The sequence below is a fragment of the Pteropus vampyrus genome, unplaced genomic scaffold (genome assembly GCF_000151845.1).
Source record: "Pteropus vampyrus isolate Shadow unplaced genomic scaffold, Pvam_2.0 Scaffold297, whole genome shotgun sequence".
NCBI classification, from domain to species: domain Eukaryota; kingdom Metazoa; phylum Chordata; class Mammalia; order Chiroptera; family Pteropodidae; genus Pteropus; species Pteropus vampyrus.
Window position 1 is genome coordinate 1739706 of NW_011889078.1, and position 27540 is coordinate 1767245.

The window sequence follows — 27540 nt, forward strand, 5'->3', positions numbered from 1 at the left end:
ACATGGTAAATGATCTAGTTAAAGACTAAAGCCAGAACCCACTGAACAAGAAACCCTACTTTGCATCCCTCACAGTGGAAAAAGCATTGGGTTCCATAAGGAAAAGCTCACTTACTTGCTGTGCTCATCACATTCCTCCCCAAAGTATTAGTGTTGTTATCACTGCTGCTTCGGCTTAGATTCATGTTGTTCGTGGCATTAGTCCGTGCTATGTTTGCCACTCTCCTTACAAAACTCTCCAAGCTAGATGTTTCTCTTGAGGACAGATTAGGTACGCTTGCACTAGAGCTCATAGGGGCTCCAGCAGCCAACAAAGAACTCACTGATAGTCTGTTACTTGCTGAGGAGCTAAGGGGTCGTTGTGAAGCTGCTTCTTTATTAGTTAACTCAGATACTGAACTAACATCAGGAGAACTAACGCTAACAATTCCCATGGATATTGCACTAGACTCCCCAGGAGTACGAACAGAACTATCAGGGCCTAACTTTCTTTCAGCATTTTCACTTCCCGTTTCCGCTGTTAAGGTACTGGTGCTTGCACTGGAAGATGACCCTACTTCTGTTTGAGGGACGTTTTCAGCAGATGAAAGAACAACAATTGGTTCATGGACATCAGCTCCTGAAACTATACTGTGTTCCATTACAATTTCTGATCTCCGTTCCGTTTTGGTCGAACCCAAGCTGATGTCGCTGCTACTGGCCACGCTACACACAGAACTGCTGCTTCCTTTTCTACTTGAGGAGCCTGCAGCAGCAGATGTCTTGTCTGGACAGTTGTTTTTCACCAAGCTGCTCCATGATTGCGTTGTGCCTGAAACAGTGGATGAAACAGGTTTGGGTGATGCCACTGTATCAGGGTCGTACCCTGGTGCAAGCTTGAGGTCAAATTTTCCTTCTGCGCCCATACGGTAAGAGTTTGAGCCACCAGCATCCCAGGTGACATCAATCCAGCCTGGAAAGGGACAGGAGTTTGTGAGACCCAGCAGAAAGCAGATAGGAGCGTGTCAGACAGTAGCTCCACAATATGGGATCAGCTTTTCATCAGTGTTGTACTTTTCTGAATTTCTATAGTCACTTAAGGTCTGTCAACCTAAATTAAGTTCTTCCTTTATTTCTATTATTTCTGAACTGTTTGCTCTGGTGATATTTAAAAACAATGTAAGGGTCATGTTTACAACTATTGGGGTATTTTTTAAGGGGAAGAACTATAAAAACTTTTTTAAAACTGATACAAATGGTAAAACACTGCAACTTCAAGTATAAATGAAATCTAAGTAAAAAGGATTTTTAGTTGCTAACTATGATTATGTGGTTGAATGTTCTTTATAGAAAAAAAGTGCTGGCTTACCATTAATTTCTGAGTTTGGGCTAAATCCTATAATTGACAGACAAAAATTCACATATCACTGGAGAATTTTAGGTCACTAGCTCAAATAACACTAAGTTAGCATTTCGGTTGTGTTCTCAAAGTTCAGTGGTTACTTGGTTCTCTTATGATTAAGTTTAATAAATTTAAATAAGCACAGAAAATTCTTAAAACAAAATTTAAAAGTATACTAAGCTCTTTTACTAGAACCTACATGCTAAAGCTAATAACCTGCAAAGAACTAATGAGTAAAATGATATTCAATCTATATTTACTTATACTTGGAAAATGATACTTATTCTTTTTTTAAAGCAACTTCCAAAAGCAATAAAATAAAGTGCCTATTAGAAAGGAAATTAATAGAAATTTTACAATCTTATTATGGTGTTATAAACTAACTACTTCAGGGAAAAACACAACACATAAAAGTATTTATTTTTAAGCATAATAAGTCTTTATAAAGTTTAAAAGTACTTTACCCATACACACACGTACTCCCATGCATGCGCACTGTGCACAAACACACACACACATGCCAACTTCATATATGTTTATGATGAGACTCAGAGGGGTATAAGTAATATTGAATTACCTGTGGGGATTCTCTGCATATGAGTTCTTTGAGAGGAAAACTGACCCAAATCTATATAATCTAGTTTACATGAGATTTCAATCGCCTCAATTTATTCTTTATGCTGAAATAACCTCTGAAGAACCAAAATTTAACTATCTCTTCTGCAATATGGAGAAGTATGAGAAAAGGAAAGATTCAAAAACATATCCCAACCCCAAATAAAAAGAACGTTTGTATTGTATTAATTGGTGCAAAAATATACTGATAATTTATTTCATAGCACTTATCAAAATCTGTAATTTTATTTTAATCTGTTTCACCCAGAAGGCAGGGGATCATACTTTATTGTTGACCATTATATATATGAAGTCTAACAAAGTACCTTCACATAATAGACATTCATATTTGTAGAATAAATAAAAAGTATTATCTATATATTGGTTGGGATTTAACTGATATAATGTGGGAAAATAATTTTAAAATTCAAATCATATTAGGCTTGAGAATGTGTTTAAATTGATATCTAATGGGAACAAGATAGGGTATATACATACTATCCATAAGTATACAGAGACAAAACTGAACTCCTCCTATGCCCAAAACACAGATTAAAAGATAAAGTTAGTAATAACTAGCCATTATTAGAAATGGTCAGCTTAAGTATTTAAAAGTTAAAAATCCTCTCTGACGTAACAGTTTTAAGGTACGACTTAACAGGAATGGCCAACTTGGTGAGCCAAAACTCTTGATTCCCCACATTTGTCAAATCAGCGAAAAAAAAAAAAAAAAAGCTTTTCTTATATGCTAAATTCTGAAATTAAGATCCCCATTTTCCTATGCGGTTGCTTCAGTTGATTTTGGCCTAAGAAAAATGAACTGTACTCACATATCTCTAACTAGCCCACGCGCTTAAAAGCCAAATCAAACAATATAAAAGAAAGAATATTAACTAAGATGTAAAAATCAAGAACATTTGAAATGTCTGAGTTGAATGGTAATATTGTCATCTCAACCATTACTGGTTTTTATGAATTCTGGCGGTTATCGTCGACACATGCTCACTCACTGTAAACTGGCTATGGCGACAATGATTTGCAATTAGGGTATGACTATAGAGAAACGCATTTGTTAGTAAGGTAAATCAAGGAGAAGAATCTTAAAAGCAAGAAAAATCAGAGTTTATCTAAGTAAATTGATGCCTTTATCACACAGAACATGAACATATTAAGATATTAAATGCTACTCATTCTAAGCACTGTCAGTTTTATTATAGCTCTTTAAATATCTGGTGTTGACAATATGAACATTTTCCTATTCTTTTTGTTTTTAATGCTAGGCGAAATTCAAAGGAACCCACTACTGGTTAGGCAAATTATCCGCTAATAAATCAGCCTTTTAAGTTATAAGAAAAAAATTAGTCATAGTAGTTGCTTTTGGGAGTTGATAGCAATTTACTAAGTGGGTATAGACTTCCCTAAAAACTTATAGCAACAAAGGTTAAAAATGAACTGAATGTAAACAATAACCACCATTAGAAAACATGAAAGTTTAAAATCCCAAAGAAAAAAGCTGGTAGTCTGACAAATATTGTGAAATTGCTTATAATCTAATAAATAAGGAGGCTATGATTCTTGTTCTATGCTTTCCTGAAAAATGGTAACTATAAATGTTAATGCTTTTTCTTCTACGTGATTTATATAATAGAGTAAAACATGATTCCCTGACTCCTGTCAGACTAACGAGATAAAGACAAGCACAAGAAATTAAGATAAAAAGCAATGGAAATTTATGAATAAACTTAAAAAAAAAAAAAGCAGAAAATGTGCTATGAGGGTATTCAATTTATACTAGCTTATTAATCACTTCAAAATATTAGCAACAAATTTTGAGTCAAAACCTAGGAATTTAAAATTTTCCTACACTACAAATGCTAAGCACCTACTCACCATTATGCAGTTCTCCTGTGACAGTGCCTTCTCCCTGTGGGCTGCCATCCTGATCTCGCCATTTCCAATCAAGGCCTCTGATCACACGAGCCCCTGGAACCATGTATTTCAGAACCTGGGAGCGTACCAGACGTCTCTGTCTTCTAAGATTAGCTTCTGCTTCCTTAGCTGCTTTTCCTGTAAAGTAAAAATTACAGAAATATAAACAAAATCACTTTTGATAAATACAATTATTTTAGTTCATTAGAAAAACCTACTATCATCTTTTTACCTAGCTGATCTTCACATACTCCATTTACAGTGCCATAAAGTTCGAATCCAGACAGTGAGAGGTAGTGAGTTTGTCCACTAGCATTCTTCCCCATCTGTTTAATTCTCACATGTCGCCACCCTTGTTTCTCATCCTTTGGTGGATCAAGAGGCCAGGTTGCTGTTGATCTGTTAATGTGTTAAAGAAAAAATTGTGTAATGTTTTAAAACAGATGAAAAAGATGTTTAAGAGGGGAAGATTTTTACAAAATAGAGAACTATAGGAAAAACAAACTAACTTTCATATTGGGTCAACAGTTTGTTACATAAAAATCAAGAAATCAAAGGGAGAAAAATAACAGTCAAAAAAATAAGTTAAATATGAAATGTTTAAATCTATACTATTAATTTGACTGATAACATTAAATGATTTATGAGTAATAAAATCCAAAGAAATATGAAATTTTATGAACATGCTTTTATGAAAGCCTTTAATTATCGCAGTTTTAAACGATATTTAACTTTAAAGCTTGAAAATATTACCTATTAATCCTAATGTTAAGAAACTCCTTCCATATTACATCTAATGCAGTTATTTAACTCCACCTTCTATCTAACCCTCAAACTGTGTCGCAATGTACAATTATAACTTATTAGAACTAAAATTTTTAGAAATGTAATACTGACCTTCTTCTGTCTTTAAAAAATTTAAATATGGTAAATATATAAAATTTAAGAAAAGAGATACATAAAAATAATAAAAAATTTAAAGTCAGCCATTATTCAATAACCAGCAATAAACCACTGTTGATTTGTTGAACATTCACATTTTTATGTGAATATATGACGTCTAGTAAAAAGCTAATTCCATTTGTTTTGGTGTTTATTTGGTGTGCTATATACACGCATGTAACACTATGTATCAATTTCTTTTTAAATAAAATATACTTAGCTTTCTACTAATGTTTAATTTAAAGCTTTTGGCAAAGTTTTGGTAAACTTTTGGTAAAGAATTTCAAGTTTTAATACCTAAATTGTATTAAGTGATATTTTTAGAATGAAAATCTTGCTTCAATATCTGACGAAGAGAACTCTAAGGTTATATAATTATAAAAATAAACAAAGCTCTTTATTGAGTTTTCCAGTTCAGAAAGACTCCTCAACTAACCCTGGTTCATTGAGACTGCAGTCATCAACATGGGTATACAAAGACGTCCAGTTCTGTCCATCTTTGGATACCTGGAAAACCCAATTTCTCAGTGCAGACCTTCCATAACCACGAGCATGACGGAGTGTATATGCTGAAGGTATCACCCAGAGACCCAGATCTATGGCAAACCAGGCATTCTTATCATCATTGCTATGACAATTTAAAGCTGAATTATCACGACTTAATATGTCTTCTAAGCGTCCATAAGGTAGATTTCTTCCTTCTGATGATGTTACTACTACAAGTCCATAAGCTGCTGGATTTACCCATTCATATGCAGTTCTACACAAAAATAAAAAAAATATATTAAGTTAAAACTATTAAAATAGCTGCATTTGTTCATATTAGCTTTTTTCCACATGAAGTCATGTCAATTTTTAAAATTCTACAATTAATAATTCAGATCTTTTTTTCTTCACAAATGTAATGTAGACAGTCATAAATTTAACCTATAAGACAAAGCTCCTAAACTATAAAATACTCAAATTTTATTCTGTTACCTAGTATTCTTTTTCCAGGTGTATGTTTTCACTCTTCATTAAATAGAATGACTTACTTGGCATTTGTCCCAATCCAGTAAATGATTCCATTTTCATCAAAGTCATGCTGGTGCCGAAATATAAAATTTTGGCCTTCTCTTAATTTTCGAACAAAAACAAATGAAGATCTATCAAAGTCATACCACTGCTTTGCTACCTAAACCAAAGAAAATACAGAAGATACCTTAATAATGCTATTTTAAAACATACTGCCCACTTTTTTCCTATCTCTTTAATGTGAGTTGTTTCAGTGTAACAAATACTCATTAAAGAATATTTTGCAAAACAAAAAAAAAATAGAAATGTCCACAACCAAAGTACCCCACTATTAATATCGTAGAGTATTTCTTTAGTCTATTATTTCAATGCATATGATAAAACAAAGTCTTTTGATCATTTTTCTTTTGTCAGTCTTTAAACATTTTACAGCTATATAATAGTATTCGAATTAATGGAAATAACTATCAATTCCTTTATTGACTGGCATTAAGTTTTGTTACTATTTTAGTATTACAAATAACTATAATAAACATCTTTCTGAAGAAATCACTTACAGTGTATAAAGATTATTTTCTTAGAATAGATTCCTAACAATGAAATTACTAGGTCAAATTGAATTACCAATATACTTCCCAATTACTTTATTCTAAAGAGCTAAACGACAACAGAGAATGCTTATTTCACCATGCCCTCACAAGAGCTCACCATTTTTAAGAGATACTGTTCCAAAGATTCAACTGTAGCCAAGGGTTCCATCTTCAACATCCTGCCAGTCCTGTCTATCAAGGCAGTTTCACCAGGTGCACGTTCCAACCGAAATCTTAATCTTCTTGTAAGTATCTACATAGAAATGACCAAAATGCTTCAGAAAACACCTGGCATTTTTCTTAGAATTGTAAAAATGAGATATGTTACATGAACACAGTAATTCAGATTTATAAAGAAAAACCATAAATGAAGGATCAATGTCTGTTTTCTATTGAATATATAAATATTTTTAAAAAGATCCAGTGAATAAGTGATATTGGTTTTCAAGAAAGTTAATTACTTAAAATCTCTAAATGACTTCGAATATAAATGGTGTAAATAAAATTATTATAAAATACTTTTACAGAAGTATTACATCTCTAATTTATAACTCAAATTTTTTCAGATAAGTTATGAAAAGCACCTGATTAGCTTATTCCATCTACAGCTAATGAACTTTTAAAAATACAGATAGCTCCCAATCCAATATGTTTTAGTAAGAACAAGTAAGAAACTAACAATTTGAGATAGTTTCACTGCTGTTTAAATCTTAACTAATTCCTATAGACATATCACTAAATATTTATATGTGCATTTGGATAGCATTTTAGACTGCAAAATTACCAGAAGGCAACATTCCTAGCCTTCCTGTCTTTGTATCCTGCAATCTCCTGAAATGAGAAGTACATAATAAAAGATGCTGGTGTTCCTAGGACTGTAAAAGCAGGAGAATTTCCAATCTTTGAGACTTATCTCTACTTCATTCATTTATCAAGGATAAAGCCTTAAAAAGGACAGACCAAAAAAATACCCTTGCTCCTATATGTTATTCTGTCTGAAACGACACAAAGTAGACCTCTACATCTTATTTAATAATACATACAAAGTCAGCTGTACTAACTACACTTAACTTCTTGGTCAAACTCACTAGGTCTGGGAGTCTAGTGACTTCAATAACACTATTGGGTTCTTGGAGGTATGGCAAGTTTTTTACCTTGAGTAGGCATTGTTTTGGCAAATACAGATTCTTAATCATTTACCATAGGCTATTATATTTAAAAGAAACTTATTTCATGCAGTGGAATGAATGATAGGTTGGACAAAGGCGAAATTTAAGGCCAAAGGACCTGCTAGTAAATACTAAAGGAATCCACAGAAGATGTGATGAAGATATTAATAGCAAGAATATTTGTTTTGTCTATTCATATTTGGATCCCAACTGCTATCAAAAGAATAACTGAATGAATGAATGAAAACCAAATAACATTTAGGAAGAAACAGGCTTTTTATAAATGCATACAATGATAGATTTCTGAAAGAATCAATAGGGTTAGCTAAGGAAAGCCATCTGGCTCTAACCAATAATATACAGAAAGCAAGAAAAAAAATAGTGCTTAACATATTTTTACATTTTCTCATACGTTAACATACACAGAGATGAACGGACTTAACTCATAATTCTAGAACAAAAGGATGCTTTCTGCTTTTCCACTGATAGTGTCTTTGTCCACTTGTGACATACCAAATATGATTATTTACAATATTTTATTGAAAATCTACAATGATCTAATTAAACAAAGTAGAACTGAAATGTCAAAACATTCAAGAATCATTAAAAAGAATAATCAAATGGAATTAGGGTTAAAGTCTTTAATAATTAAGCAGAACCGTTATTTAATATACAATAGAGTTTTTTGTTTAAGTATAAGACTGCTCCTAAATGCATTCAGCAATAATAATGACTACATTTTTCATGGTTACCTGTAGGTTGTATGTGGATCCTGGTGTATCATATAAATGAAGAGGTAGGCGTTCAATAGATTCTAGTACAGCTATTAACTTTCGAATTAATGCAACCGCTGGTCGACTGTGAAGAAAAAAATTGTTATAAGAGTTTTTACATAATTTCATGCAAAAGTTCATACGTAAATTATAATAACTAACCTCATTAGATCCCTACTTTCTTTATGAGTGCAAAGTTTAGTTTTGTATTACACTACATCTAAGCAAAGATAATCTCATAATCCAATTTCCTTCACTTAAGAATAAACTATTGCATTTTTCTTACAAAGTTTTTATCTACTGCATTCAAAGCAGATGTGTAATTTATTTTTTTTTAAGTTTAAACAATTTTAAGTAACATTTTGACACATAAAAAAGAATACATAAAGCAGCAGTTTTGAAAATGATAGTATTTGTTGGCAAAGTAATATCGGTATAATGTTTCTGGAAAATAATTTAACAATTTGTATCAAGAAACTTTAAAAATCATCGATAGCCTTTAACTCAGTAATACCACTTAAAGAAATTTATGTAAAAAAAATGTTTCTACTGACATTAGTATTTCTTAGTATTAAAATATTCTGCAAAGACCTAAAATTTTTAATTCTATATTTAAATAATTATGCACCCTTGAAATATGCACTCACTTAAAATATTTAAAACTAATAAAATTTGGTTTCAATTATTTTAAAAATTCACATTCAAAAGTAAATAACATACTAACATGAACATCAACAACCCATGACTAAGCTTCAACTATTATCTACTCATAACCAATTGTTTCTATGTCCCTGCCCATTTCTCTCCTTGCTGTATATTTTGAACAAAATGCCAGAGAACATATTTTATACAGAAGCATTTTTAGTATGTAGTTCAACAAAAGAATTCTTAAAAAACAAAAATCACATCATTATGACACCTAAAAATGAATATTATTTAATATCATCAAATATTTAATCGGTGTTCAAATTTCCAGCTGTCTTTAATCCATTATTAAATATGCTTTAAAAATCTTTCTCATGAGAGAACATTCAAAATGACATAGAAAGTAAAGGCTGTGCACACCTCCTCTAGCAATCACACCAATATTATAACAAAACTACAGAGCAACCAGTACGCAGAATCACCAGAAGTTGGCTGAAGAGAACCCCTATGACTAGGTCACATCAAACAACAGGTTACCTCAAACGAGTAGGAGGGGTGGAGACGCAAACCAACCAGGTCCCACAATTACAAGTGGCAATCGAGAATTGGTAGAGTCACCTCCCCCACCTAAAGAACGAGGGGTCCCGGCTGCACACTGGGCTACCCAGCCCAGGGTTCTAGGGCCAGGAAGAGAAGTCCCCACAACCTCTGGCTGTGAAAACCAGCAGATATTGTGGCTGAATGAGACAGGGGACTGCGAGAAGCAGACACCTTCTTTTAAAGGGGCCACACCAGGCCTTACTTGCTGACAGACTCACTCCCTCTGAGCTCCAGCACAGGGACAGCTGCTCGAGAGGCGCCAGGGACATATGGGGACATGCTAAGCTCTCAGGCTTCAGGGTGAAGGCTGGAGGGGCGGCTTGCTTCCAGACAGAAGTGCAGGCAGAACCATTGTTCCTTTGTTGAGCCCTCCCCATTCCCAGCCTGCAGGTGCAGGTGCCATCAACCTGCATAACACAGGTCGCTCAGCCCAGGTGATTCCGAGACTCCGCCTCTCCCAATGTACGGGCCCACCCAAGCTGCTCCCGGTGATGTAATTCCATACAAATGGTTGTCTTGGCTCCTGCTGCAAAATTTCATAAAATCTCTCAAAGGCTCACAAAACCCAAAGAAACAGCATCTGGCCTTGGCATGGCCTGTACTTCTTGCTGAGTAGCCCTAAGCCCTGCACCAGTGGCAGCCAGCATCGGTTTCTGACTCAGACACTCAAAAGCACAGATGGCAGCCATATGTGGATTTCTTGGTGACTCTTACCAGGCGGCCCCAGAGGTGCACAGGCTACAGCTGAACTTAGCCTACAGCTAGAATTACCTCAAGTTTCTGCCACAGGGTCCCACAGCACACCTACTACATAAAGCCACTCTACTATGATTGGGAGACTTAGGAGCCTGACCTAATACATAGAAACAGACATAGAAAGGCAGCCAAAATGGGTACACAAAGAAGCATGTCCTACATAAAACAAACAAAGCTCCAGAAAGAAAAGAAATCACCAAAATAGAGACACGCAATATACCAGATGCAGAGTTCAAAACACTGTTTATAAGGATGCTCATAGAACTTGGGGTAATAGTAGATGAATTCAGTGAGAACTTTAACAGAGATAAAAAACAAAAATGGAGATGAAAAACATAATAGGGAGCCAGTCATAAATGAAGAATAAAATATCTGAGATGAAGAATACATTAGAGGGAATCAACAGAGTGGATGAAACGGAGGATCAAAATCAGTGACACAGGACATGGGGTAGCAGAGGACACCCAATCAGAACAGCAAAAAGAAAAAAATCCAAAAAAATGAAGATAATTTAGGGAGTCTATGAATAACATCAAGTGTAACAATGTTCACATGATAGGGGTACCAGAAGGAGAAGAGAGAGAGGAAGGAATTGAAAACCTATTTTAAGAAATAATGACAGAAAATTTCTCTACTCTGGTGAAGGAAATAGACATACAACCCCAGGAAGTTCAGAGAGTCCTAAATAAGATGAACCCAAAGGAACCCACATCAAGACACATAATAATTAAAATGACAAAGGTTAAATTCAAGGAGAGAATCTTAAAAGCAGCAAGAGAAAAGCAATTAGTTACATACAAGGGAGCACCCATAAAACTGTCAGCTGATTTCTCAACAGAAACTTTACAGACCAGAAAGCTTGGTACAAAATACTCATATTGATGTAAATCCAGGATCTATAACTAAGATTACTTTACCCAGAAAAGTTATCATTTAGAATAGAAAGACAGATAAAGAGCTTCCTAGACAAGAAAAAACTAAAGGAGTTCATCGCCACCAAACCAGTATTACAGGAAATGTTGGGGGATTTCTTTAAGAAGAAAAAAATATGTACCAAAACTATAAATAAAAAATGGCAATAACTACATATCTATCAACAAGTACTTCAAATGAAAAAGAATTAAATGTTCCAAACAAAAGACAGGGTAGCTGAATGGATAAGAAAACAAGACCTTTACATAGGCTGCCTATAAGAGACTCACTTTAGATTAAAAGACACGCACAGCCTAAAAGTAATGGGATGGAAAAGATATTTCATGATGGACCTAGAAGGTAGTGTGATGAGTGGAATAAGTCAGATAAAGGAAGGCAAATGCATATGATTGCACATATAAGTGGAATCTAAAGAACAAAATAAACAAATGAATCAGGAACAAACTCATAGATACAGAGAACATTTTGAGGGTTACTAGATGGGAAGGGGGTTGGGAGCAGTTAGTGAAAAGGGGGGAAGGCATTAAAAAGTACAAATTGGGGGAGGGGGGGTGGCTCCATAGTGTAGTGGTTAGCACGTCTGCTTTACACGCAGAAGGTCTTGGGTTCGCGCCCCAGGTGGAGCCACGGACCATACCACAGGTGCGCCAGGCCCTGGGTACACCAAGCCCTAATGCACCAGGCCCCGGGTACGCGCCACAAGCGCATAGGAGGAGACACCCAGCCTTCAGAGATCCAGTTCTTAAGGGGAAATGGCAACATTCATAGGTCAGGGGTGGAAGTTGGAGTGGGGGGTGGGAATTAAAGGGGAAGGGGGAAGAAGTACAAATTGGTAGTTACAAAATAGGGAGATAGCACAGCATAAAGAATATAGCCAATAATATTGTAATAACTATACAGTGTCATGGTAATAGATTTATTGGGGTGATCACTTTCTGAGTTATATGGATATCTAATCACTATGTTGTGTACCTGAAATTAATAAAGTATTGTATGCCAACTACAACTGAAAAGTAAAAAATTATTTAAAAAAAATTTTTCTCTTTATCACGCATTTATAATGTAGGCTACTTTTTTATTGACTAAAAAGTTCTTATTTTGTGTATAAATACTGTATTAGATTCTATTTTAAAATATACCAACTTGAAAAAACTGTAAATATCAAATTAAAAGAAATGTGGGCATTTACCTTTCATCATCTTCATTTTCACTAAAGGCTGTTTTAAAAACATTTATTCTTTCTATCAGTTGACTACAATCTTGTTTCATATCTAAATCCATGCTCTAAAGAAAACAAAAAGGAGAAAAGTATGAACAAAATGTTTTCAGGCTGTTATTAAAATTATCAAAAACACAGGCTACAAAAATGAATATTAATATTAAATACAATCTAACTGAAATTATTTTCTTTCCATTAAAATTCTTTTAACTACTATATGACTAGTAAACCATAGCTAACATATACAAAGATTTTTTTCTTCCTTCTCGATTTTAAAATAGACTAACAATTACATTGTTATTATCAATTTGTCCAGTATAGTATATGCAAGGTGGTTTCAGATTTATGAATATTTTATATTTTAACAGTATTATTTAATATTAGAAAAATAACTGCTTTATAAAAATGTTTCATAGATAGCACTGATGTAATATATCAATATAATTTTAATAAATGGTAATAAATGCAAATCATAAAATTAATAAAAGAAAATATGATACTGCAGTTAAAGTGAATCTTTAATGTATCACCACATATAATGATTAAGATCAAGAAATTAAATGGGCAATAGAACTGAAATAAGGAGAAAGCTTTCATTTTTTACATTTATGCTAGAATGTTACAATAAGCATATATGTTTCATTTTAAAAATAAAAGTTATCACAACAGATATTAAAGGTAGAAGAAACTGAAGAAAAATATAAAGTTATTAACAAATACCTGTCAAATATTCATATAAACATCCTAAACATTCATTGCTCATAAATTTTATGCAAATAATTCAGGTATTTAAGAAGGTCTACAGACTAATTCCATTTTTAATAAGGAAATCAAAGCAGTGAATAATGTTAAATCAGGCTAAAGTAAGTATTTTCTTCAACAAAATCTTGAACAAATTATAATTAGGTAATTCAAAAATCTAAATAAGTAGACTCAATTATTTAATTCTATTGGCTCAAACTAGTACTACGACTTAAAGGCTGGAGAAATTATAAATATTAATATTTATTACTCAAGCTTTTAAGAAATTATAAATATTAATATTTATTACTCAAGCTTTTAATATTTCTTGACAAAGTAAATATCACTCTTCCAAAAGTGTACCTACCAATAATTTCTGAAACTACATACTTTGTTTTGTACTACTTCATAAACTTACATTGTTTAAAACAGTAAGAAGTGCTTGTACCAAGCCACTACTGCACATTTCATATGGTGAAATTGTGTTTTCATCCTTCAAAAGTACAATTAGATTTTCTAAAGCTGTCTTCATTAAATCTCTCCAAGTGTTTTCACTCTCAATACACTACAAGAAAAAATATTTTTGAATAAAAACAATCAAAAAGGTCTCAATATTCTTAATTTATCAAAACATCAATTACCATGAAAATAAATTAGATATTAAACGATTAAGAAGTTCAAATTATTAATGCAAATTACCTGTACCAGGGTTAGCAAACTTTTTTTTTGTAAAACACCAACAGTAAATATTTTAGCCTTTATAGGTCATGTGGCCTCCATCACACTTCTAGAACTCTGCTATTGTAGCCACCAAAGTAGTTACAGACAATATGTAACTCAATAAACATGGCTGTGAACAATAAAACTACTTATGGACACTGACATTACATTCTCATATAATTTTCATGTGTCATAAAATAATCTTACTTGTTTATAACCATTTAAAACTGTAAAAACCAATCATACAATTCTCATCTAGCAAAAAAGTAAAATAAAATAAAATAAAAATGTAAAAATCATTCTTACTTCACAAAGCCATACAAAATTAGGTGGCAGGCCTAATTTAGCTCATGGGTGATAATTTGCTGGCCCCTTATCAATACCCAGAATATAAAGGAAAAAGGGGAAAAACTAAACCAAAACTAAACACTGCATGTCATAAAATCTGGAGGCTAACATACTTGTCTATTTGTATGAAGTTCCCAAGATGACTCTAACTGAGTTGCTATGTTTCTGAGTGTTACCACTACTCCACGAGGCATGCTTTCAACGGCTTTAAAGTGGTCGTCATATAAATCTCGAGCCATAGTTCGTACCTATCAAAATTAAAACAGCAAATGGGAATTTTCACTATAATTTTACCAAATCTTCTGATTTTTACACACACACACACACACGCAAGTTTTAGAATTAAAATGTTTATGCCATTATCAACTTCCAAAAAATGATACTACTTCTATTCATATGCCAAAATTCTAAAGGTTGAAAAAGTACTCTAGTGTCAAATAAAAGAACCAATAGTTTTAATTTTGGTTATTTAAACTTTGTATTCATCATATACCAAAAAGCTTATTTAATTTAAACCAAATTTAACAATCTAAAAAATTAATTTTGCTTTTTTTTAATTAAAGTAATCTGTTTATGTTGAACCACTTAGAAAATGCAAATAAGCAAAAAAAAAAAAAAAAAAGGAAAAGAAAATTAAGCCACCTGTAATTCCATCAACCAAAGCCTTTTAACATTCTGGGGTACACCTTAGGTTTTATGTCTTTTTTCCATTTACGTTATTCACACAAAATACAATTTATATCACACTCATATGTGTACATATTTCATCAGAAGGAATGACTGTATTGTTCGCTCAGATACTAATTACCTTTCATTTAAATTAAATTAATGTTATTGGAGAGAACAACCCATACACGTCGTAGACTTGGGTCTGATGAAAGTTCGTACATAACGCTTTTAAAATAAATGCTTAAATAATGTAAATTTAGGCTTTATACAGTTTCATTTAAATCACTAACCTAGCATAACCCTAATGTAATATAAACCTATTTGCTCCAAAAATGAATTAGTAGTACCTTTCCATTCTGATATGCCTTTCACAATTAAAAGATAAGTAAGTTTTCGGTATTAGACAATAGTGAAGAAAGTATCCCTTTATTAACAAATAAAACCAGAGCTTAAAACTAATAAATTATTTTTACCTAAAATTAGTTTATTTTGATACATACTGCTTTCATACACAAAACAGTCACATGACTGAATTATTATTAAAGAAAATGGACCAATAATTACACATTTTTAAGAAAATGAAAATATAGGACTGAGACGATGTTCTCCTTGATTTACTTTTCTTTTTTATTGTGAAATTTCAGTTCCCTGGGAGTTAGCCTAGATTTCGTTGGTCAATACCACAAATCAGATACTCCAAGAAATTCTTGATAGCTGGGTGATAGCTTTAAAAAGAATTACAGTTGATTTTCATTATTTGAAAATTATTTGAAAATGCGAATTCACTGACTAAAATTTATTTGTAAGCCCCAAAACAATACTTGCAGCACTTTCAATCATTTACAGGCATGGCCAGTACAGGGAAAACTTAAGAGTTTCTTCACGTGCATGTTCCCAGCTGAGGTCAAACAAGGTGACACTCTACCTTCTTGTTTTAGCTCTTATACTATAAACAAGAGTCCTTTTCACGGTCTATTTTGTGCCACATTTTTTCACATTTTTGTGCTTTTTGTTTATTTCAATTTTTAAAATAGCCCCAAACACAGTGCTGAACTGCAGTCAATGTTCCTAAGTTCAAGAGGCACATGTGCCTTATGGAGAAAATACATGTGGTTAAATAAGCATTGTTCAGCCATGATAGTGCTGTTTGCCACAAGTATAACGCTAATGAATAAACAATACATATCAAATATGATGTCTTTAAACAAAAATACACATAAAATAAAGCTATGCATGGATCAGATGACAAAAATGTGACCAGAGTCTCACAGAAACCTAACCCTTTATTTTCCCTAGGAACAATTCCCCTAGTAGTTATAGAACGTAACTACTATAAATAATGAAAATCAACTGTATTTAGTTCAAATTCCTTTTAGCATCTGATGATTATCTTTAATTGAGATTATGTCGTCCTCAAGTGCCCTTAATATATTCTGAATTAGAAGAAATTTCTGGCCTCACACTCTCTTTAAAAAACATAGAAGCAATTACGAAATAACATACAGTCATAGGCCACTTAATGACAGGAATACATTCTGAGAAATGTGTTGTTAGGTGATTCCATTGTGCAATCACAGTGTACTTACACAAACCTTGATGGTATAGCTTACTACACACGTAGGATATAGGGTATAGCCTATTGCTCCTCGGCTATAAATCTTTACAGCATATTACTATACAACACAAGATTAAATCAAACATAAGAGAAAATGATGCACCCAAGAGGCAGGGTAAACGTGAGGTATGAGGCTGTTGCCAGCGTAACATGGCATAATGTTTTATAGAAAATCTACTTTTTATGTAAGTAAAAAGAAAATGTCTAAAATAATAAAGTCATTTGTTATCATTATCAAAATTATGTACTGTACGTAACTGTGTATGTTATACTTTTATACAACTGGCAACGCAATAGGTCTGTTTATACCAGAATCACCACAAACGCATGAGTAATGCACTGTCATATGACATACAACGGCTACTTCGCTAGGTGATAGGAATTTTTCAGCTCCGTTATAATTTTAATGGGACCACCATCAAATATGTGGTCTGTTGTTGCTCAAAATGTTGTTATGCGGTGCATGAATATATAGCTATAGAAGTAATATAAAGAGAGTGCATATGCACAAGTGAGTGGTTATGTTCCTGGAAATATCTCAGGGATGGTCCTGGACATTAACAACTGGAAATGAAGACATCTTTACATATTTAAAAAAAAAAAAAAAAACTACTCCAAATAAACCTATTATAACCTTTTCCATGGCCAAAGCCATCAAAACACAAGTACCTGCCTAATTCCAATACCAAAAAAACATTCTTCACATACTGTATAAAAAAAAACACTTTATATCATTATAGATACAAAGTAAAAATAATCTGTCATCAGAAAATACTGAATCTACTAGGTTTTCTCTTTTAAAAATGAAAAAATGTAAGAACAATTGATATAATAAAGATAGAAATGTACTGAACACATTTTTTTTTAAAAAAATGCATACTTGATAGAATTTAAAAATTAGTACTGTGATTTTGAGGGTGGAGTTAGTAACACATTTGTTCCTGTATCTTTTTGAAACAGTGATTCATCTAAGATGGCTATTAAATTAAGCATCAAAATAATCTGAATCTAGGACATGGCACTCAAGATGTTTTTTCATAAAGTATTAAATTAGATTTATAAACTATAATGATGCATTTTCAATCCCACTGTATCACTAAAAATATTACTATCATTAATAATAAAGCATGAGTTTAAAGATTTTACATTAAGTCAAATTATTTAAAAATAATTTAAATTTTATTCTTTGTCTAAATTTTCATTTTGTTTCTGTTTTAATGTTGCTATTTAGTATATGTCTAGTTGACCCTTGCTTGGCTTGAATGACAGAATTCTGAACTGCACAGGTCCACTTATACACAATTGTTTTTCAATAAACATGCAGTCAGCCCTCTATATCCTCTAGTTTCTCATCCACAACCAATCAACAGCTGGATTTTCGATCCACAGCTATGAATCCAAAGATGCCGAGGGCCAACAGTATGCACTGTTTTACAACTTTAAAATAAGGGATTTGAGCATCCTGGGTCCTGGAAACAATCCCCCATGGATACTGAGGGACGACAGAGTTTTTGGAGAGTCAAAAGTTATATATGGATTTTTAACTGCACAAGGGGTCAGCACCCAATACCCATGTTGTTCAAGGACCAACTATATAAAAATTACAAGTAATATATACATATTGTGGAAAATTAAATAATGAACACAGAAAAGAGGAAAACTAAAAGTATGTTAACCAGAAGGGAGGAAGAAGAGGTGAGGGGGGAATTAAATAATTGAATGAATGAATGAATGAATGAATGAAATTTGAAAAATTTTTAAAATTAAAAAATAAAATGTTAATAAACATTGTTGAAATAATTAACCATAAAAAAGTATGTTAGATTAGTGTACCTTGTTATATGACTCAATTTTTTAAATGCTTAGAATCTACCACTGAAACCTCACCATGTCAGCATAAAAGACTTAAAAAGAAAAATCCTAGCAAATCTCACAAATATACCTTTTGCTTTGTTTTTTCTAACTTAGATTTCAGTTTTCTTCCTCTTTTGCCAGTCCAGCCAGTCACAAATTCTGAACCTTCAAAAATAAAAAAGAACATTTCACAGTATATTTTTTATTATAATTTAATATATTCACTTACTCTTACCTGCTAAAGTTATATACCTACTTACCCAGAGAAGTTTCTGCAGTAAATGAATGTTTGGTTCCTCTATTAGATTCAAATACAAAACCAGGTAAATCTTCTTTCAATATTGTTGCTTGCTGACCATCTGAGTTATGAATTGCAATTTCTCCTTCTTTCAAACATGTTAGTGACCAATTTCCTACTGTGAGTTTAGTGGGTCCTGGTGCTGAGAGTATAGGTTGACTTGAAGTAGATGGCTTTACTTGGCCTCGAGCTCTTTGTAATTTCTCTAAGAATTCACTTCTGCTTTCTATAAAGACAAAATGACTGTTTTAAAACCTTCCTCCTTTCAATTTTTCTTCTATTTTTTTTTAAATAAACCTATTGAAATTTCTTATCAAAAAATCTTATCGAAAAACTTAATTAGCAGTTTTATTCTTTGGTATACTCTCACTGGTTTGATATATTTAGGTTTGGCATAAAAAAAATCCTACAGCCACAATTTTTTAAAATCTATGGCTTTTGGGATAAGTTATAACTTGAGACAGCATTGCACAAGTGTAATTCATCATTACATGACAAAAGACAGCTTTACCTAAAAGACTAGAGTAACAAAAAGAGATACAGTGCTATTCCTTATCTCATACAATAAAAAGGCATTTATGAAATGCTTTCATGGCACAATAATTTTTCTCTGTTGATATTAAAGAAACCAGCCATAAGATCATCAAGGATGTGCTATTTCTATGACAATGACGGCAAAAATATGAGCAGAAAAACAAATTATCAAAATCACAGAAACGAGTAAAACATTTAAATAGAAACAAAATATTACCTGAACTATCCGATCCACCTTCAGGACTACCACTTGAATACATGGTGGCAAGTTTTCCATCCAAGATAAATCTGAACCATCCATTACTGCCGTTAGATAATTCCAAGGCTGCTGCATCACTCCATATGTATAAGCAGTCCCTTCCTCTAATGATTGACCAGTCTCTCCAATGATATGGTTTACCTTGCTGTAATTCTTTAGCATCTTCCTGTGGTTCATCTTCCTAAATGTGTAAAATTATTCAATGAAACATGGAAAATAATTTCTATTCCAAATATTCGTAAGTATTTTTAAAACATGAACATGAATCAAATTTAGAATTAAAACATCCTGAACATAATATTAGTTGCCAGTAGTTTAATTAATAATACATTATTAATTACCTATAACTAAGTCTTACAAATAAGCCCTAAAAATGTTAAGAAATTCATATAAATAATGACCTAAGTTATAACATTTCCAGGTGTAGTGGTAAAGAAGACCAATGGATTAGGTCTACACATAACTAGCTAATTACCTACATCCTCGGTAAACCCACCAACTCTCTGGACCTAACTGCAGAAAAAAAAATGGATCTTTAAACTGGGTCAATAGTATTTGAAACTAGCAGTATAACAGAATCACCAGAGAAGCTTTTGAAGAATAAATTGTTAGGCCCACCCTTAGCCAAGTCAGTCAAATATACTGGATCATTCCTATCATCACAAAAATCTTTTTATTGGAGTATGTTTTTAAAAACTATAAATATTATTTGCCTAGCCTGGTATCCTAAATTTTTTTTACTTTGTTGATATTTAAATATTGAGAATATTCATCTTAAACAAATATGAACTTGGCATGTATGCATGCATGTGTGTATGGGTGTTCTTTTAAACTTTACATATACTTGTTACACCTTAAAGAATAAGTATTTCTATATATTTTTCCCTGACATAGCTTAGAATATTAAAATAAGATTCTAAAATATGGATAATTTTCTCTAAACACAATACCTGTGCTCCAGGCCATGAAAGATTAACACATACCAAGACCTGCCATTTTAACCAATAAAAACTAGACAAAATATATGAAAGTGTTTTCAAATCCTGAACAACACAGGACTATGATCCTCAGAAAATGGAAACAAACAAGGTAAGCCCCTCAGACACAATTTTCAGGATAAGGTCTTAAGAAGAGGGAACTCAGGGTCCAGCTATATGAGGTGAAGAAATGGAGATCCGTGTTTGAAGAGGCTATGGCAAACGGAATATATGGAGGCTAAATTCAATATAGGGAGTGAAGCAAAAAAGGACCTCTAAAAATCAGTAGTCATAATGAGTCTCTACTGAGTAGTAGACCACTCATGCATAGGGTAATATTCCATTATGGTTGTGCAAAGAACAAATGGAAAAGTGTTAAGGTGAACAATTCCAAGAGGTCACACAAGGTAGTTAGATATTTACATTCCAAACAGTCAGAGTAGAAAATCCTTTGTACTACTAGCTGAAAATTTTCCAAATCCAACAAAAATTATAAGCCCACAGATCAAAGAAAACTAAACAATCCTGAGCAGTAATGGACACCCACATCTGCATGTGCACACGCAGACTAAACACAGCAAAGCATATCAAAAGTCAAATTGCTAAAAACAAGTGATAAAATTTTTTAAAAAGCCAGAGCATAAAAAGATACGTTACATATAAAGGAATTAAAATGAGAAGTACAGCAAACTTCTCAGTAGGGACTACGCACATCACCTAACAAAGGAACATCCCTTAATGTTCTAGAAAATGATCACACAAGAGTCCTTGTATGCACTAAAAATATCCATCAAAAATGAAGGCCAAATAAAGGTATTTTCAGACAAAATCTGAGAAAACTTTCTGGCTTGCCTTTTTATTTTCTAAACAACGTATTTTGAAGAACATAAGTTTAATATTGATGAAGTACAATTTATGGCCTTATTTTGTTCTCTTATAGTATAACCTTTTGATGCCGTATTTAAGAAATCTTCGTCAAGCTCAAGGTCACTAAGATTTTCTTCTTTTCCCCCTAGAAGTTTTACATTTTAGCTCATACATTTTGGTCTGTGATTTATTTTCTGTTAAATTTTGTATATGGTGTATACGGTAAGGGTCAAGATTTCATTTCTTTTCATATGCTATCTACTTTTCCAAGCATCATTTTTTTGAAAAGATCATCCTTCCCTGACTGAACTGCCTTAGCACTTTGGCTGAAAATCAATTGACTGTATACATGTGGGACATTAATCTATCTTTACAACACTATCACACTTTATTGATTACTATAGTTTTATAAGACTTGAAAATCTGAGGTGTATGTCCTTCAACTTTGTTACTTTTCAAGGTGCTTTGGTTATTCTAAGCCCCTTCATTTTCATGTAAGTGTTAGAATCTGCTTGTTAGTCTATAAAAAGGACTGCTAGTATGTGTAACCTATTTCTTGAATGTAGAATTCCAGTAGGATAAACCCAGATGTCACCTCTTTTGTTTTTTACTACATTCCCCAGTAATTAAGAAATGCACACACACACATACTCCTTCAGGATTCTACAATTACAACCATACAACATCAGTCTCAAAAAATCAATACTCTGTCACTAATATAGAGCAAGCTTTCACTGAATGTTAGAACTAAACCACTGCAATCAGTAGAGACAGATATGGTATATTTTAAATCTGTAATCTAAGGCAAGAATTATCAATAAATGCTGAAATTAGCTGTTAAAAGTTTAATGAGGAATGACATATTTTCACAGTCTCAAATTACTCCCCACAAATTACTTATTAATTACAAAAAGGAAAAGAGTGACTTTACAATAGAGAAACCTGGCAAAGACAAACACAACCAAATGATCTAAATTAGCATCAGCAAAAGATCAAACAAGACATCATGGGCCTATGAGAAGGCACACTATGCACTGAGAAGGACATAACATCACCTCTACAGTCATCCTGCTAAAAACACATAACCTGAATTTGATCAAGAAACATGGCATCAATGTACAATGAGAATCACTGTCCAAATTAAGTGGTCTGTCCTCTTCAAAAATGCCAAGGCTATGAAAGAAAAAGAAAAGCTAAGAAATTATTGCAGGTTCTCGGGAACGTGATAACTAAATGTAATATGTTCTGGACCAAGGAGAAAAATTGCTATTAAGGACAATGGCAAAATTGAATATTATCTCTGAATTAAATATAATTTTATATAAATATTAAATTTTGTGATTTTGATAACTATCTTAGCATAACATAAGAGAATGTCCTGATTTTTTGGTGAAGTTTTTAGGTATAAAAAGGGCACTATGTATCCAGCTTCTGTCAAATAATATTTTCTTAATGTACACACAAATTAGTGAATCTGGATAGAGGATATCCTGATGTTCTTTATTTGCAACTTTTCTATAAGTTTTACATATTATCAATAATATATTTTATTAATTGGCCAAATTTTTAAAAACAGCACTATTTCATACTGCCATTATTTTGTCAAAATCCATTATAAACTACAAGTAGATTTCCCCAAAAGAAACCTTATTCCTGATACCACGGCAATTAAGATCACTCACCTTTTCTGGTTTTGATTCCTCTTCATTCTCATCATCTGAGGAAGGACCTGCCAAAGTTGACACTTTGCTAATTACACCAAGTCTGGCTAGCTGATCCAGAAAAATATCACCACCTTTATCTACTAAATCTCTTATGATCTGCAAAGCCAGCAAGTGGCCATCATCATCATCCTGGAGAAAATTTTAAAAAAGGAAATTAAAGAAAAATTATAAAAATAAGTTTAGATGCCTGGAGTAGACAAATGCAATAATTTTCACAGACAAAATGATTTACTGAAATTAGGATAAAAATTACATTATTTTACTGACCATTAACTAAAGGGAATCTATAGGAATTTCAAAAAAAGATAAAAAACTGACCTCTTGATCAAGGACAGTTGCAGTGATTTCTACTAGTATTGTAGGCAAATTGTGACCAACATCAGAATCACAAACTTCTTTTAACAGTGCTTCAGAGCAAAAATGAATCATTTTTCGAATCAGAGCAAGACTTGCTTTCCTTGAGAAGTAAAAGAATTTTAGAAAGTCATGATAAAATTAAATGCAAGTACACATTAATGAAAACTAAAATATCCAATCGGGTTTTATATGCTCTGCTAAAACGTACTCTCAATAAAAGAATACAAAAATTTAAGACAATACTAGCACTAGTTTATGATCATTTTTAGGTAATTTCATTTATTTCCTAATATGAATGTACTGAACTCATCAAAACTGAAATTATCTATAATTTTCTTACATGTGCTATTCTATTTTACATTTAAAACTAGCATGACTGTTAACATGCCATGATAATTTTAGAAAATCAAGTAAAGAGTAATGCAATTACTAACAGAATAAATGGTATAAATTGTAACTAACCTGTAATTTCCTATAACCTAAAATACAAAGCTCTAACAATTTATACCTGGTAGTTTATATGCAAATCAAATTTCAAATTAAGCATTTCTGTCATATGTCAAATTCAAAATCTATGTTAATTTTAAATATATTCTCATATAAATGTTGAGATCCTTATAATCCCATGCCCCCCAATATCTCCACTGTTAACAACTTGACATGCCTTCTTTCCCTACTATTTAACCATGGTTTTGTTTAGAACATAGGAGATACTCAACAAGTCACACAAACCAATCTCAATTTTATAACAGCAACCCGTTGTTTTAAAATAAACACATATCTACACACATTTAAATTATAATAGCTAAGAGATCATTCTATTATATAAAAGCCAATAATTCATTTATCACATATTTCATAATATTCTAGGCCCTGCACTGCAGATATCATTGCCCTTGAGGTAACTTCCACAGGAAGGATGGAGAGGTAAAAATTGATACTGATACCCAAGAGAAGCATATGATACAGCTGTTAATTCTACAGCGTGTAGTCTCTATTTTGTGTATTTCATAACTCTCTCTACGGAGAGATTGGTAAAGGGTACACAGTAAGTCCTCACCTAACATAGTGAATAGGTTCCACGACTTTAAGCCAAATGACGTATAACGAAACCAATTTTACCATAAGCTAATTGATATAAACAAGAGTTAAGTTCCTATAGCAACTCATCAACATTATAATGAAACGATGGCGAACTACATTATTCAAGGCCATGCTGCACAAACTTTCAGCTATAAGATAAATAAGATCTGAGGAGCTAATGAAAACATGGTAGCTATAATTGATATCATTGTATTTTATCAATGAAATTTGCTGAGAGAGTAGAAAAATGTTCTTACCCCCTCCCCAAAAGAGATGAATATGTGAGGTGATAGATGTGTTAATTAACTAGACTAGACAGAGGAATCCTTTCACAACGTATAGGTATGTAGATCAAACTACCAAGACGTACACTTTAAATATCTCACAATTTTATGTCAATTATACCTCAACACAGCTGGAAAGCAAAAAAGATGTTGACAGCTTAAACTACAGCAGATACAGATGTACTAATTCACTACAATATTATTACTTTTTAAGGAAATTCTTAAATGTCTAAGGGGTAAAAATGACATCAGATTTTTAAATGTTTTATTTTTTATTAGTAAGGTATTGTTTTCCCAGGTTAGTTTTTTCCTGTTTCCTCTTGAGCACTGTGCATCTGTCCCTCGAAATGTGATTTTTAAAAAACTAATGTCATTGGCTGATTTAAATCGGCTCTTACATTTTTACCAAAAATTTTATGTGCTCTTTGTATAATAAAGATAGTATTCCTTGGTCATACTTTCTAACAAATACCACTCTGCCAGCCTATTTATTTGGATTAAGAGTTTATATTTATGGCACTTTTATGGCTGTGGGTAATATTGTTTCTGATATTATGTAATTTTGTTTTAAGTAAATTTAAAATGACAGGACGAATACAAACAACTTTTGAAAGTCATTCTTCCTATCAAATTCCGATAAATATTTACCATTATTTTCTTTTTGTTTTCTAAGATTTTATTTTAAATCTTTTTTAATCCATTTACAACTAGATATACAATGTAAAGGACTAAGGTGATTTTTTAAAATCAAACTGCAAAGCAGATATTCTAGTACCATTTACTAAATAATCCTCCCTATCTCAAATGATCTATGAAACTTCTATTAGAATACATTCAATTTCTATATATATTATAATGCTCTATTTGGGGAGATACTCTATTCCATTGATTTTATAAACTCTTGTGCCAGTTATCAAAAGATTTAATTACTGAAAGATTACAATAGCTATTCAGATTTTTCTTCAATAATCTCACTTATTCTTCCAGATGAACTTTAAGATCTGTCAAATTCTAAAACAAATTCTGTAGTTATTTTCTTTAAAACTCCATCGTCTATCAATTTTGAAATAATTTATTTTAGATCACTTAACTATTCTTATCTAAGAACAATTTCCCCCTTTATCCAATCAATCTACCTTCCCTCAAATTGTGATTTTTAAAAAAATAATAATAATGAATTCTTGAAAATTTCCATTGCTAAAAATCTTGGTCTCATGTTTTGTTATAATAACTCCAAAGATGTTTATTTATCAGACCTCCAAAATTCAATATAGCCTTTCTTCAAAAACAAAGCGAGAAGTCCTCAGTCTACCTTACGAGAGATACATGTCAAATCATCATTTTGTACACTTTAATACAATGTTATATGTCAATTATATCTCAATAAAACTGGGAGATGGGGAACCTTACAGAGAATAATTAGGTTTTTACAAACTACTCCACCATTAAAACTGATATCCTCTGTTTTAAAGCCTTCGCCCATCTGCTGTGTGCCTTTTATGTCCTGAATTGACATTGTGCACAGGCCAGTACTAATAGAAAATAGCTGAAGTCCATATACATGGACTCTCCTTTAACTGCCTTATAGTGTACATTTTTACTCTTTTGATCAAATTTCAAACAGAAACAGTAAAAAAATTAGGTTGTAATCTATTCCCCTTTGTTTTCAATATTGCTAAATACTTTTTAAATGAACTATCTTTTTTCAAATACTTCTTAATATTGGGCATTACGCTAAACACCTAATGCATTTCTAATTTTTATTCTCACACCTAAAGAGAATTAAGTAGTTATCTCCATCTTAGAGATGAACCAACTAAGATCATTTTGGACCCACTTTTGAGCTGACTACAAAGCGTGAGCTCTCAACTAAGACATAATGCTATCTCACTCGCCAGTTACATGTGTCTGCTAATTACTACCTGTGAGAATTTAGCATCAAATGTGCAAAAGCTAAAATTGTGTTTAGACAATCTTCAAACATTTAAAAAATAATGATAGAAAATAACCATCCAATAAGAGAACTCTGTTATAGGGCACATACTTTCTAATTTTCTGATGGCCTTATAATGAAGCAATTCTATGCTAATCTAATATGTAATTTTCTGATGGCCTTATAATGAAGCAATTCTATGCTAATCTTTTATTGGCATGACAGCTAGACCTCTAAAATGTTTAGACCAAATTACCTTGTTCAAAATTAAACCTGCTCATTTCTTAAGATGATTCAAATCTTTTATAAAAACAAAACAAAAAAACAGTTGGCCCGACTAACACCTATACCTCATTAGTCGCTTGGGAAAGTATAAAACCAAGTTCTTAAATGTTCACAGTGATTTATTTTACTGCCATTTTTCTCCTATTTAAAGAAGACTACTTTAAAATGTCAACTCAGAATACAGGTATTTAAAGCACTTGAATCCTACTAAACTACATATTCTATTGATCTCCTAAACTTAAAATGATTAAAATCAAATTTTTAATCACTCAGCCAAAAATTCAGCAGTCATTCTTCACCCCTTCCTTTCCTTCATCCCTCACATAGTCATCAATCCCTATAAAACCCATCTCCCAACCTCCTGAATTTGTTCTCACAAATCCAGTCCCCCAGCAACTATCTGGAGTTCATACTGCAATGAACCCT

At 32.4% G+C, this 27540-nt stretch overlaps 1 protein-coding gene across 8 annotated transcripts in view; it reads right to left on the reverse strand.

The window, feature by feature from the left end:
- The window catches only part of HECTD1 (HECT domain E3 ubiquitin protein ligase 1), an 81833-nt gene that overhangs the window by 22140 nt on the left and 32153 nt on the right, over window positions 1-27540 (reverse strand). For 5 of the 8 annotated variants that reach the window (XM_023521160.1, XM_011376403.2, XM_011376401.2 and 2 more), the window contains exons 11-25: window positions 23491-23629; window positions 23131-23301; window positions 19563-19785; window positions 18774-19037; window positions 18602-18678; window positions 14489-14623; window positions 13726-13872; window positions 12537-12631; window positions 8393-8498; window positions 6590-6724; window positions 5902-6041; window positions 5304-5627; window positions 4158-4324; window positions 3887-4063; window positions 116-952 (exon numbers count right to left, since the gene is read on the reverse strand). In XM_023521160.1, coding sequence (XP_023376928.1) covers window positions 116-952; window positions 3887-4063; window positions 4158-4324; window positions 5304-5627; window positions 5902-6041; window positions 6590-6724; window positions 8393-8498; window positions 12537-12631; window positions 13726-13872; window positions 14489-14623; window positions 18602-18678; window positions 18774-19037; window positions 19563-19785; window positions 23131-23301; window positions 23491-23629 — 3137 coding nt within the window. The remainder of the gene's footprint in view (window positions 1-115; window positions 953-3886; window positions 4064-4157; window positions 4325-5303; window positions 5628-5901; window positions 6042-6589; window positions 6725-8392; window positions 8499-12536; window positions 12632-13725; window positions 13873-14488; window positions 14624-18601; window positions 18679-18773; window positions 19038-19562; window positions 19786-23130; window positions 23302-23490; window positions 23630-27540) is intronic. The other 3 variants (XM_011376404.2, XM_023521162.1, XM_023521163.1) reach the window with 2 other exon arrangements.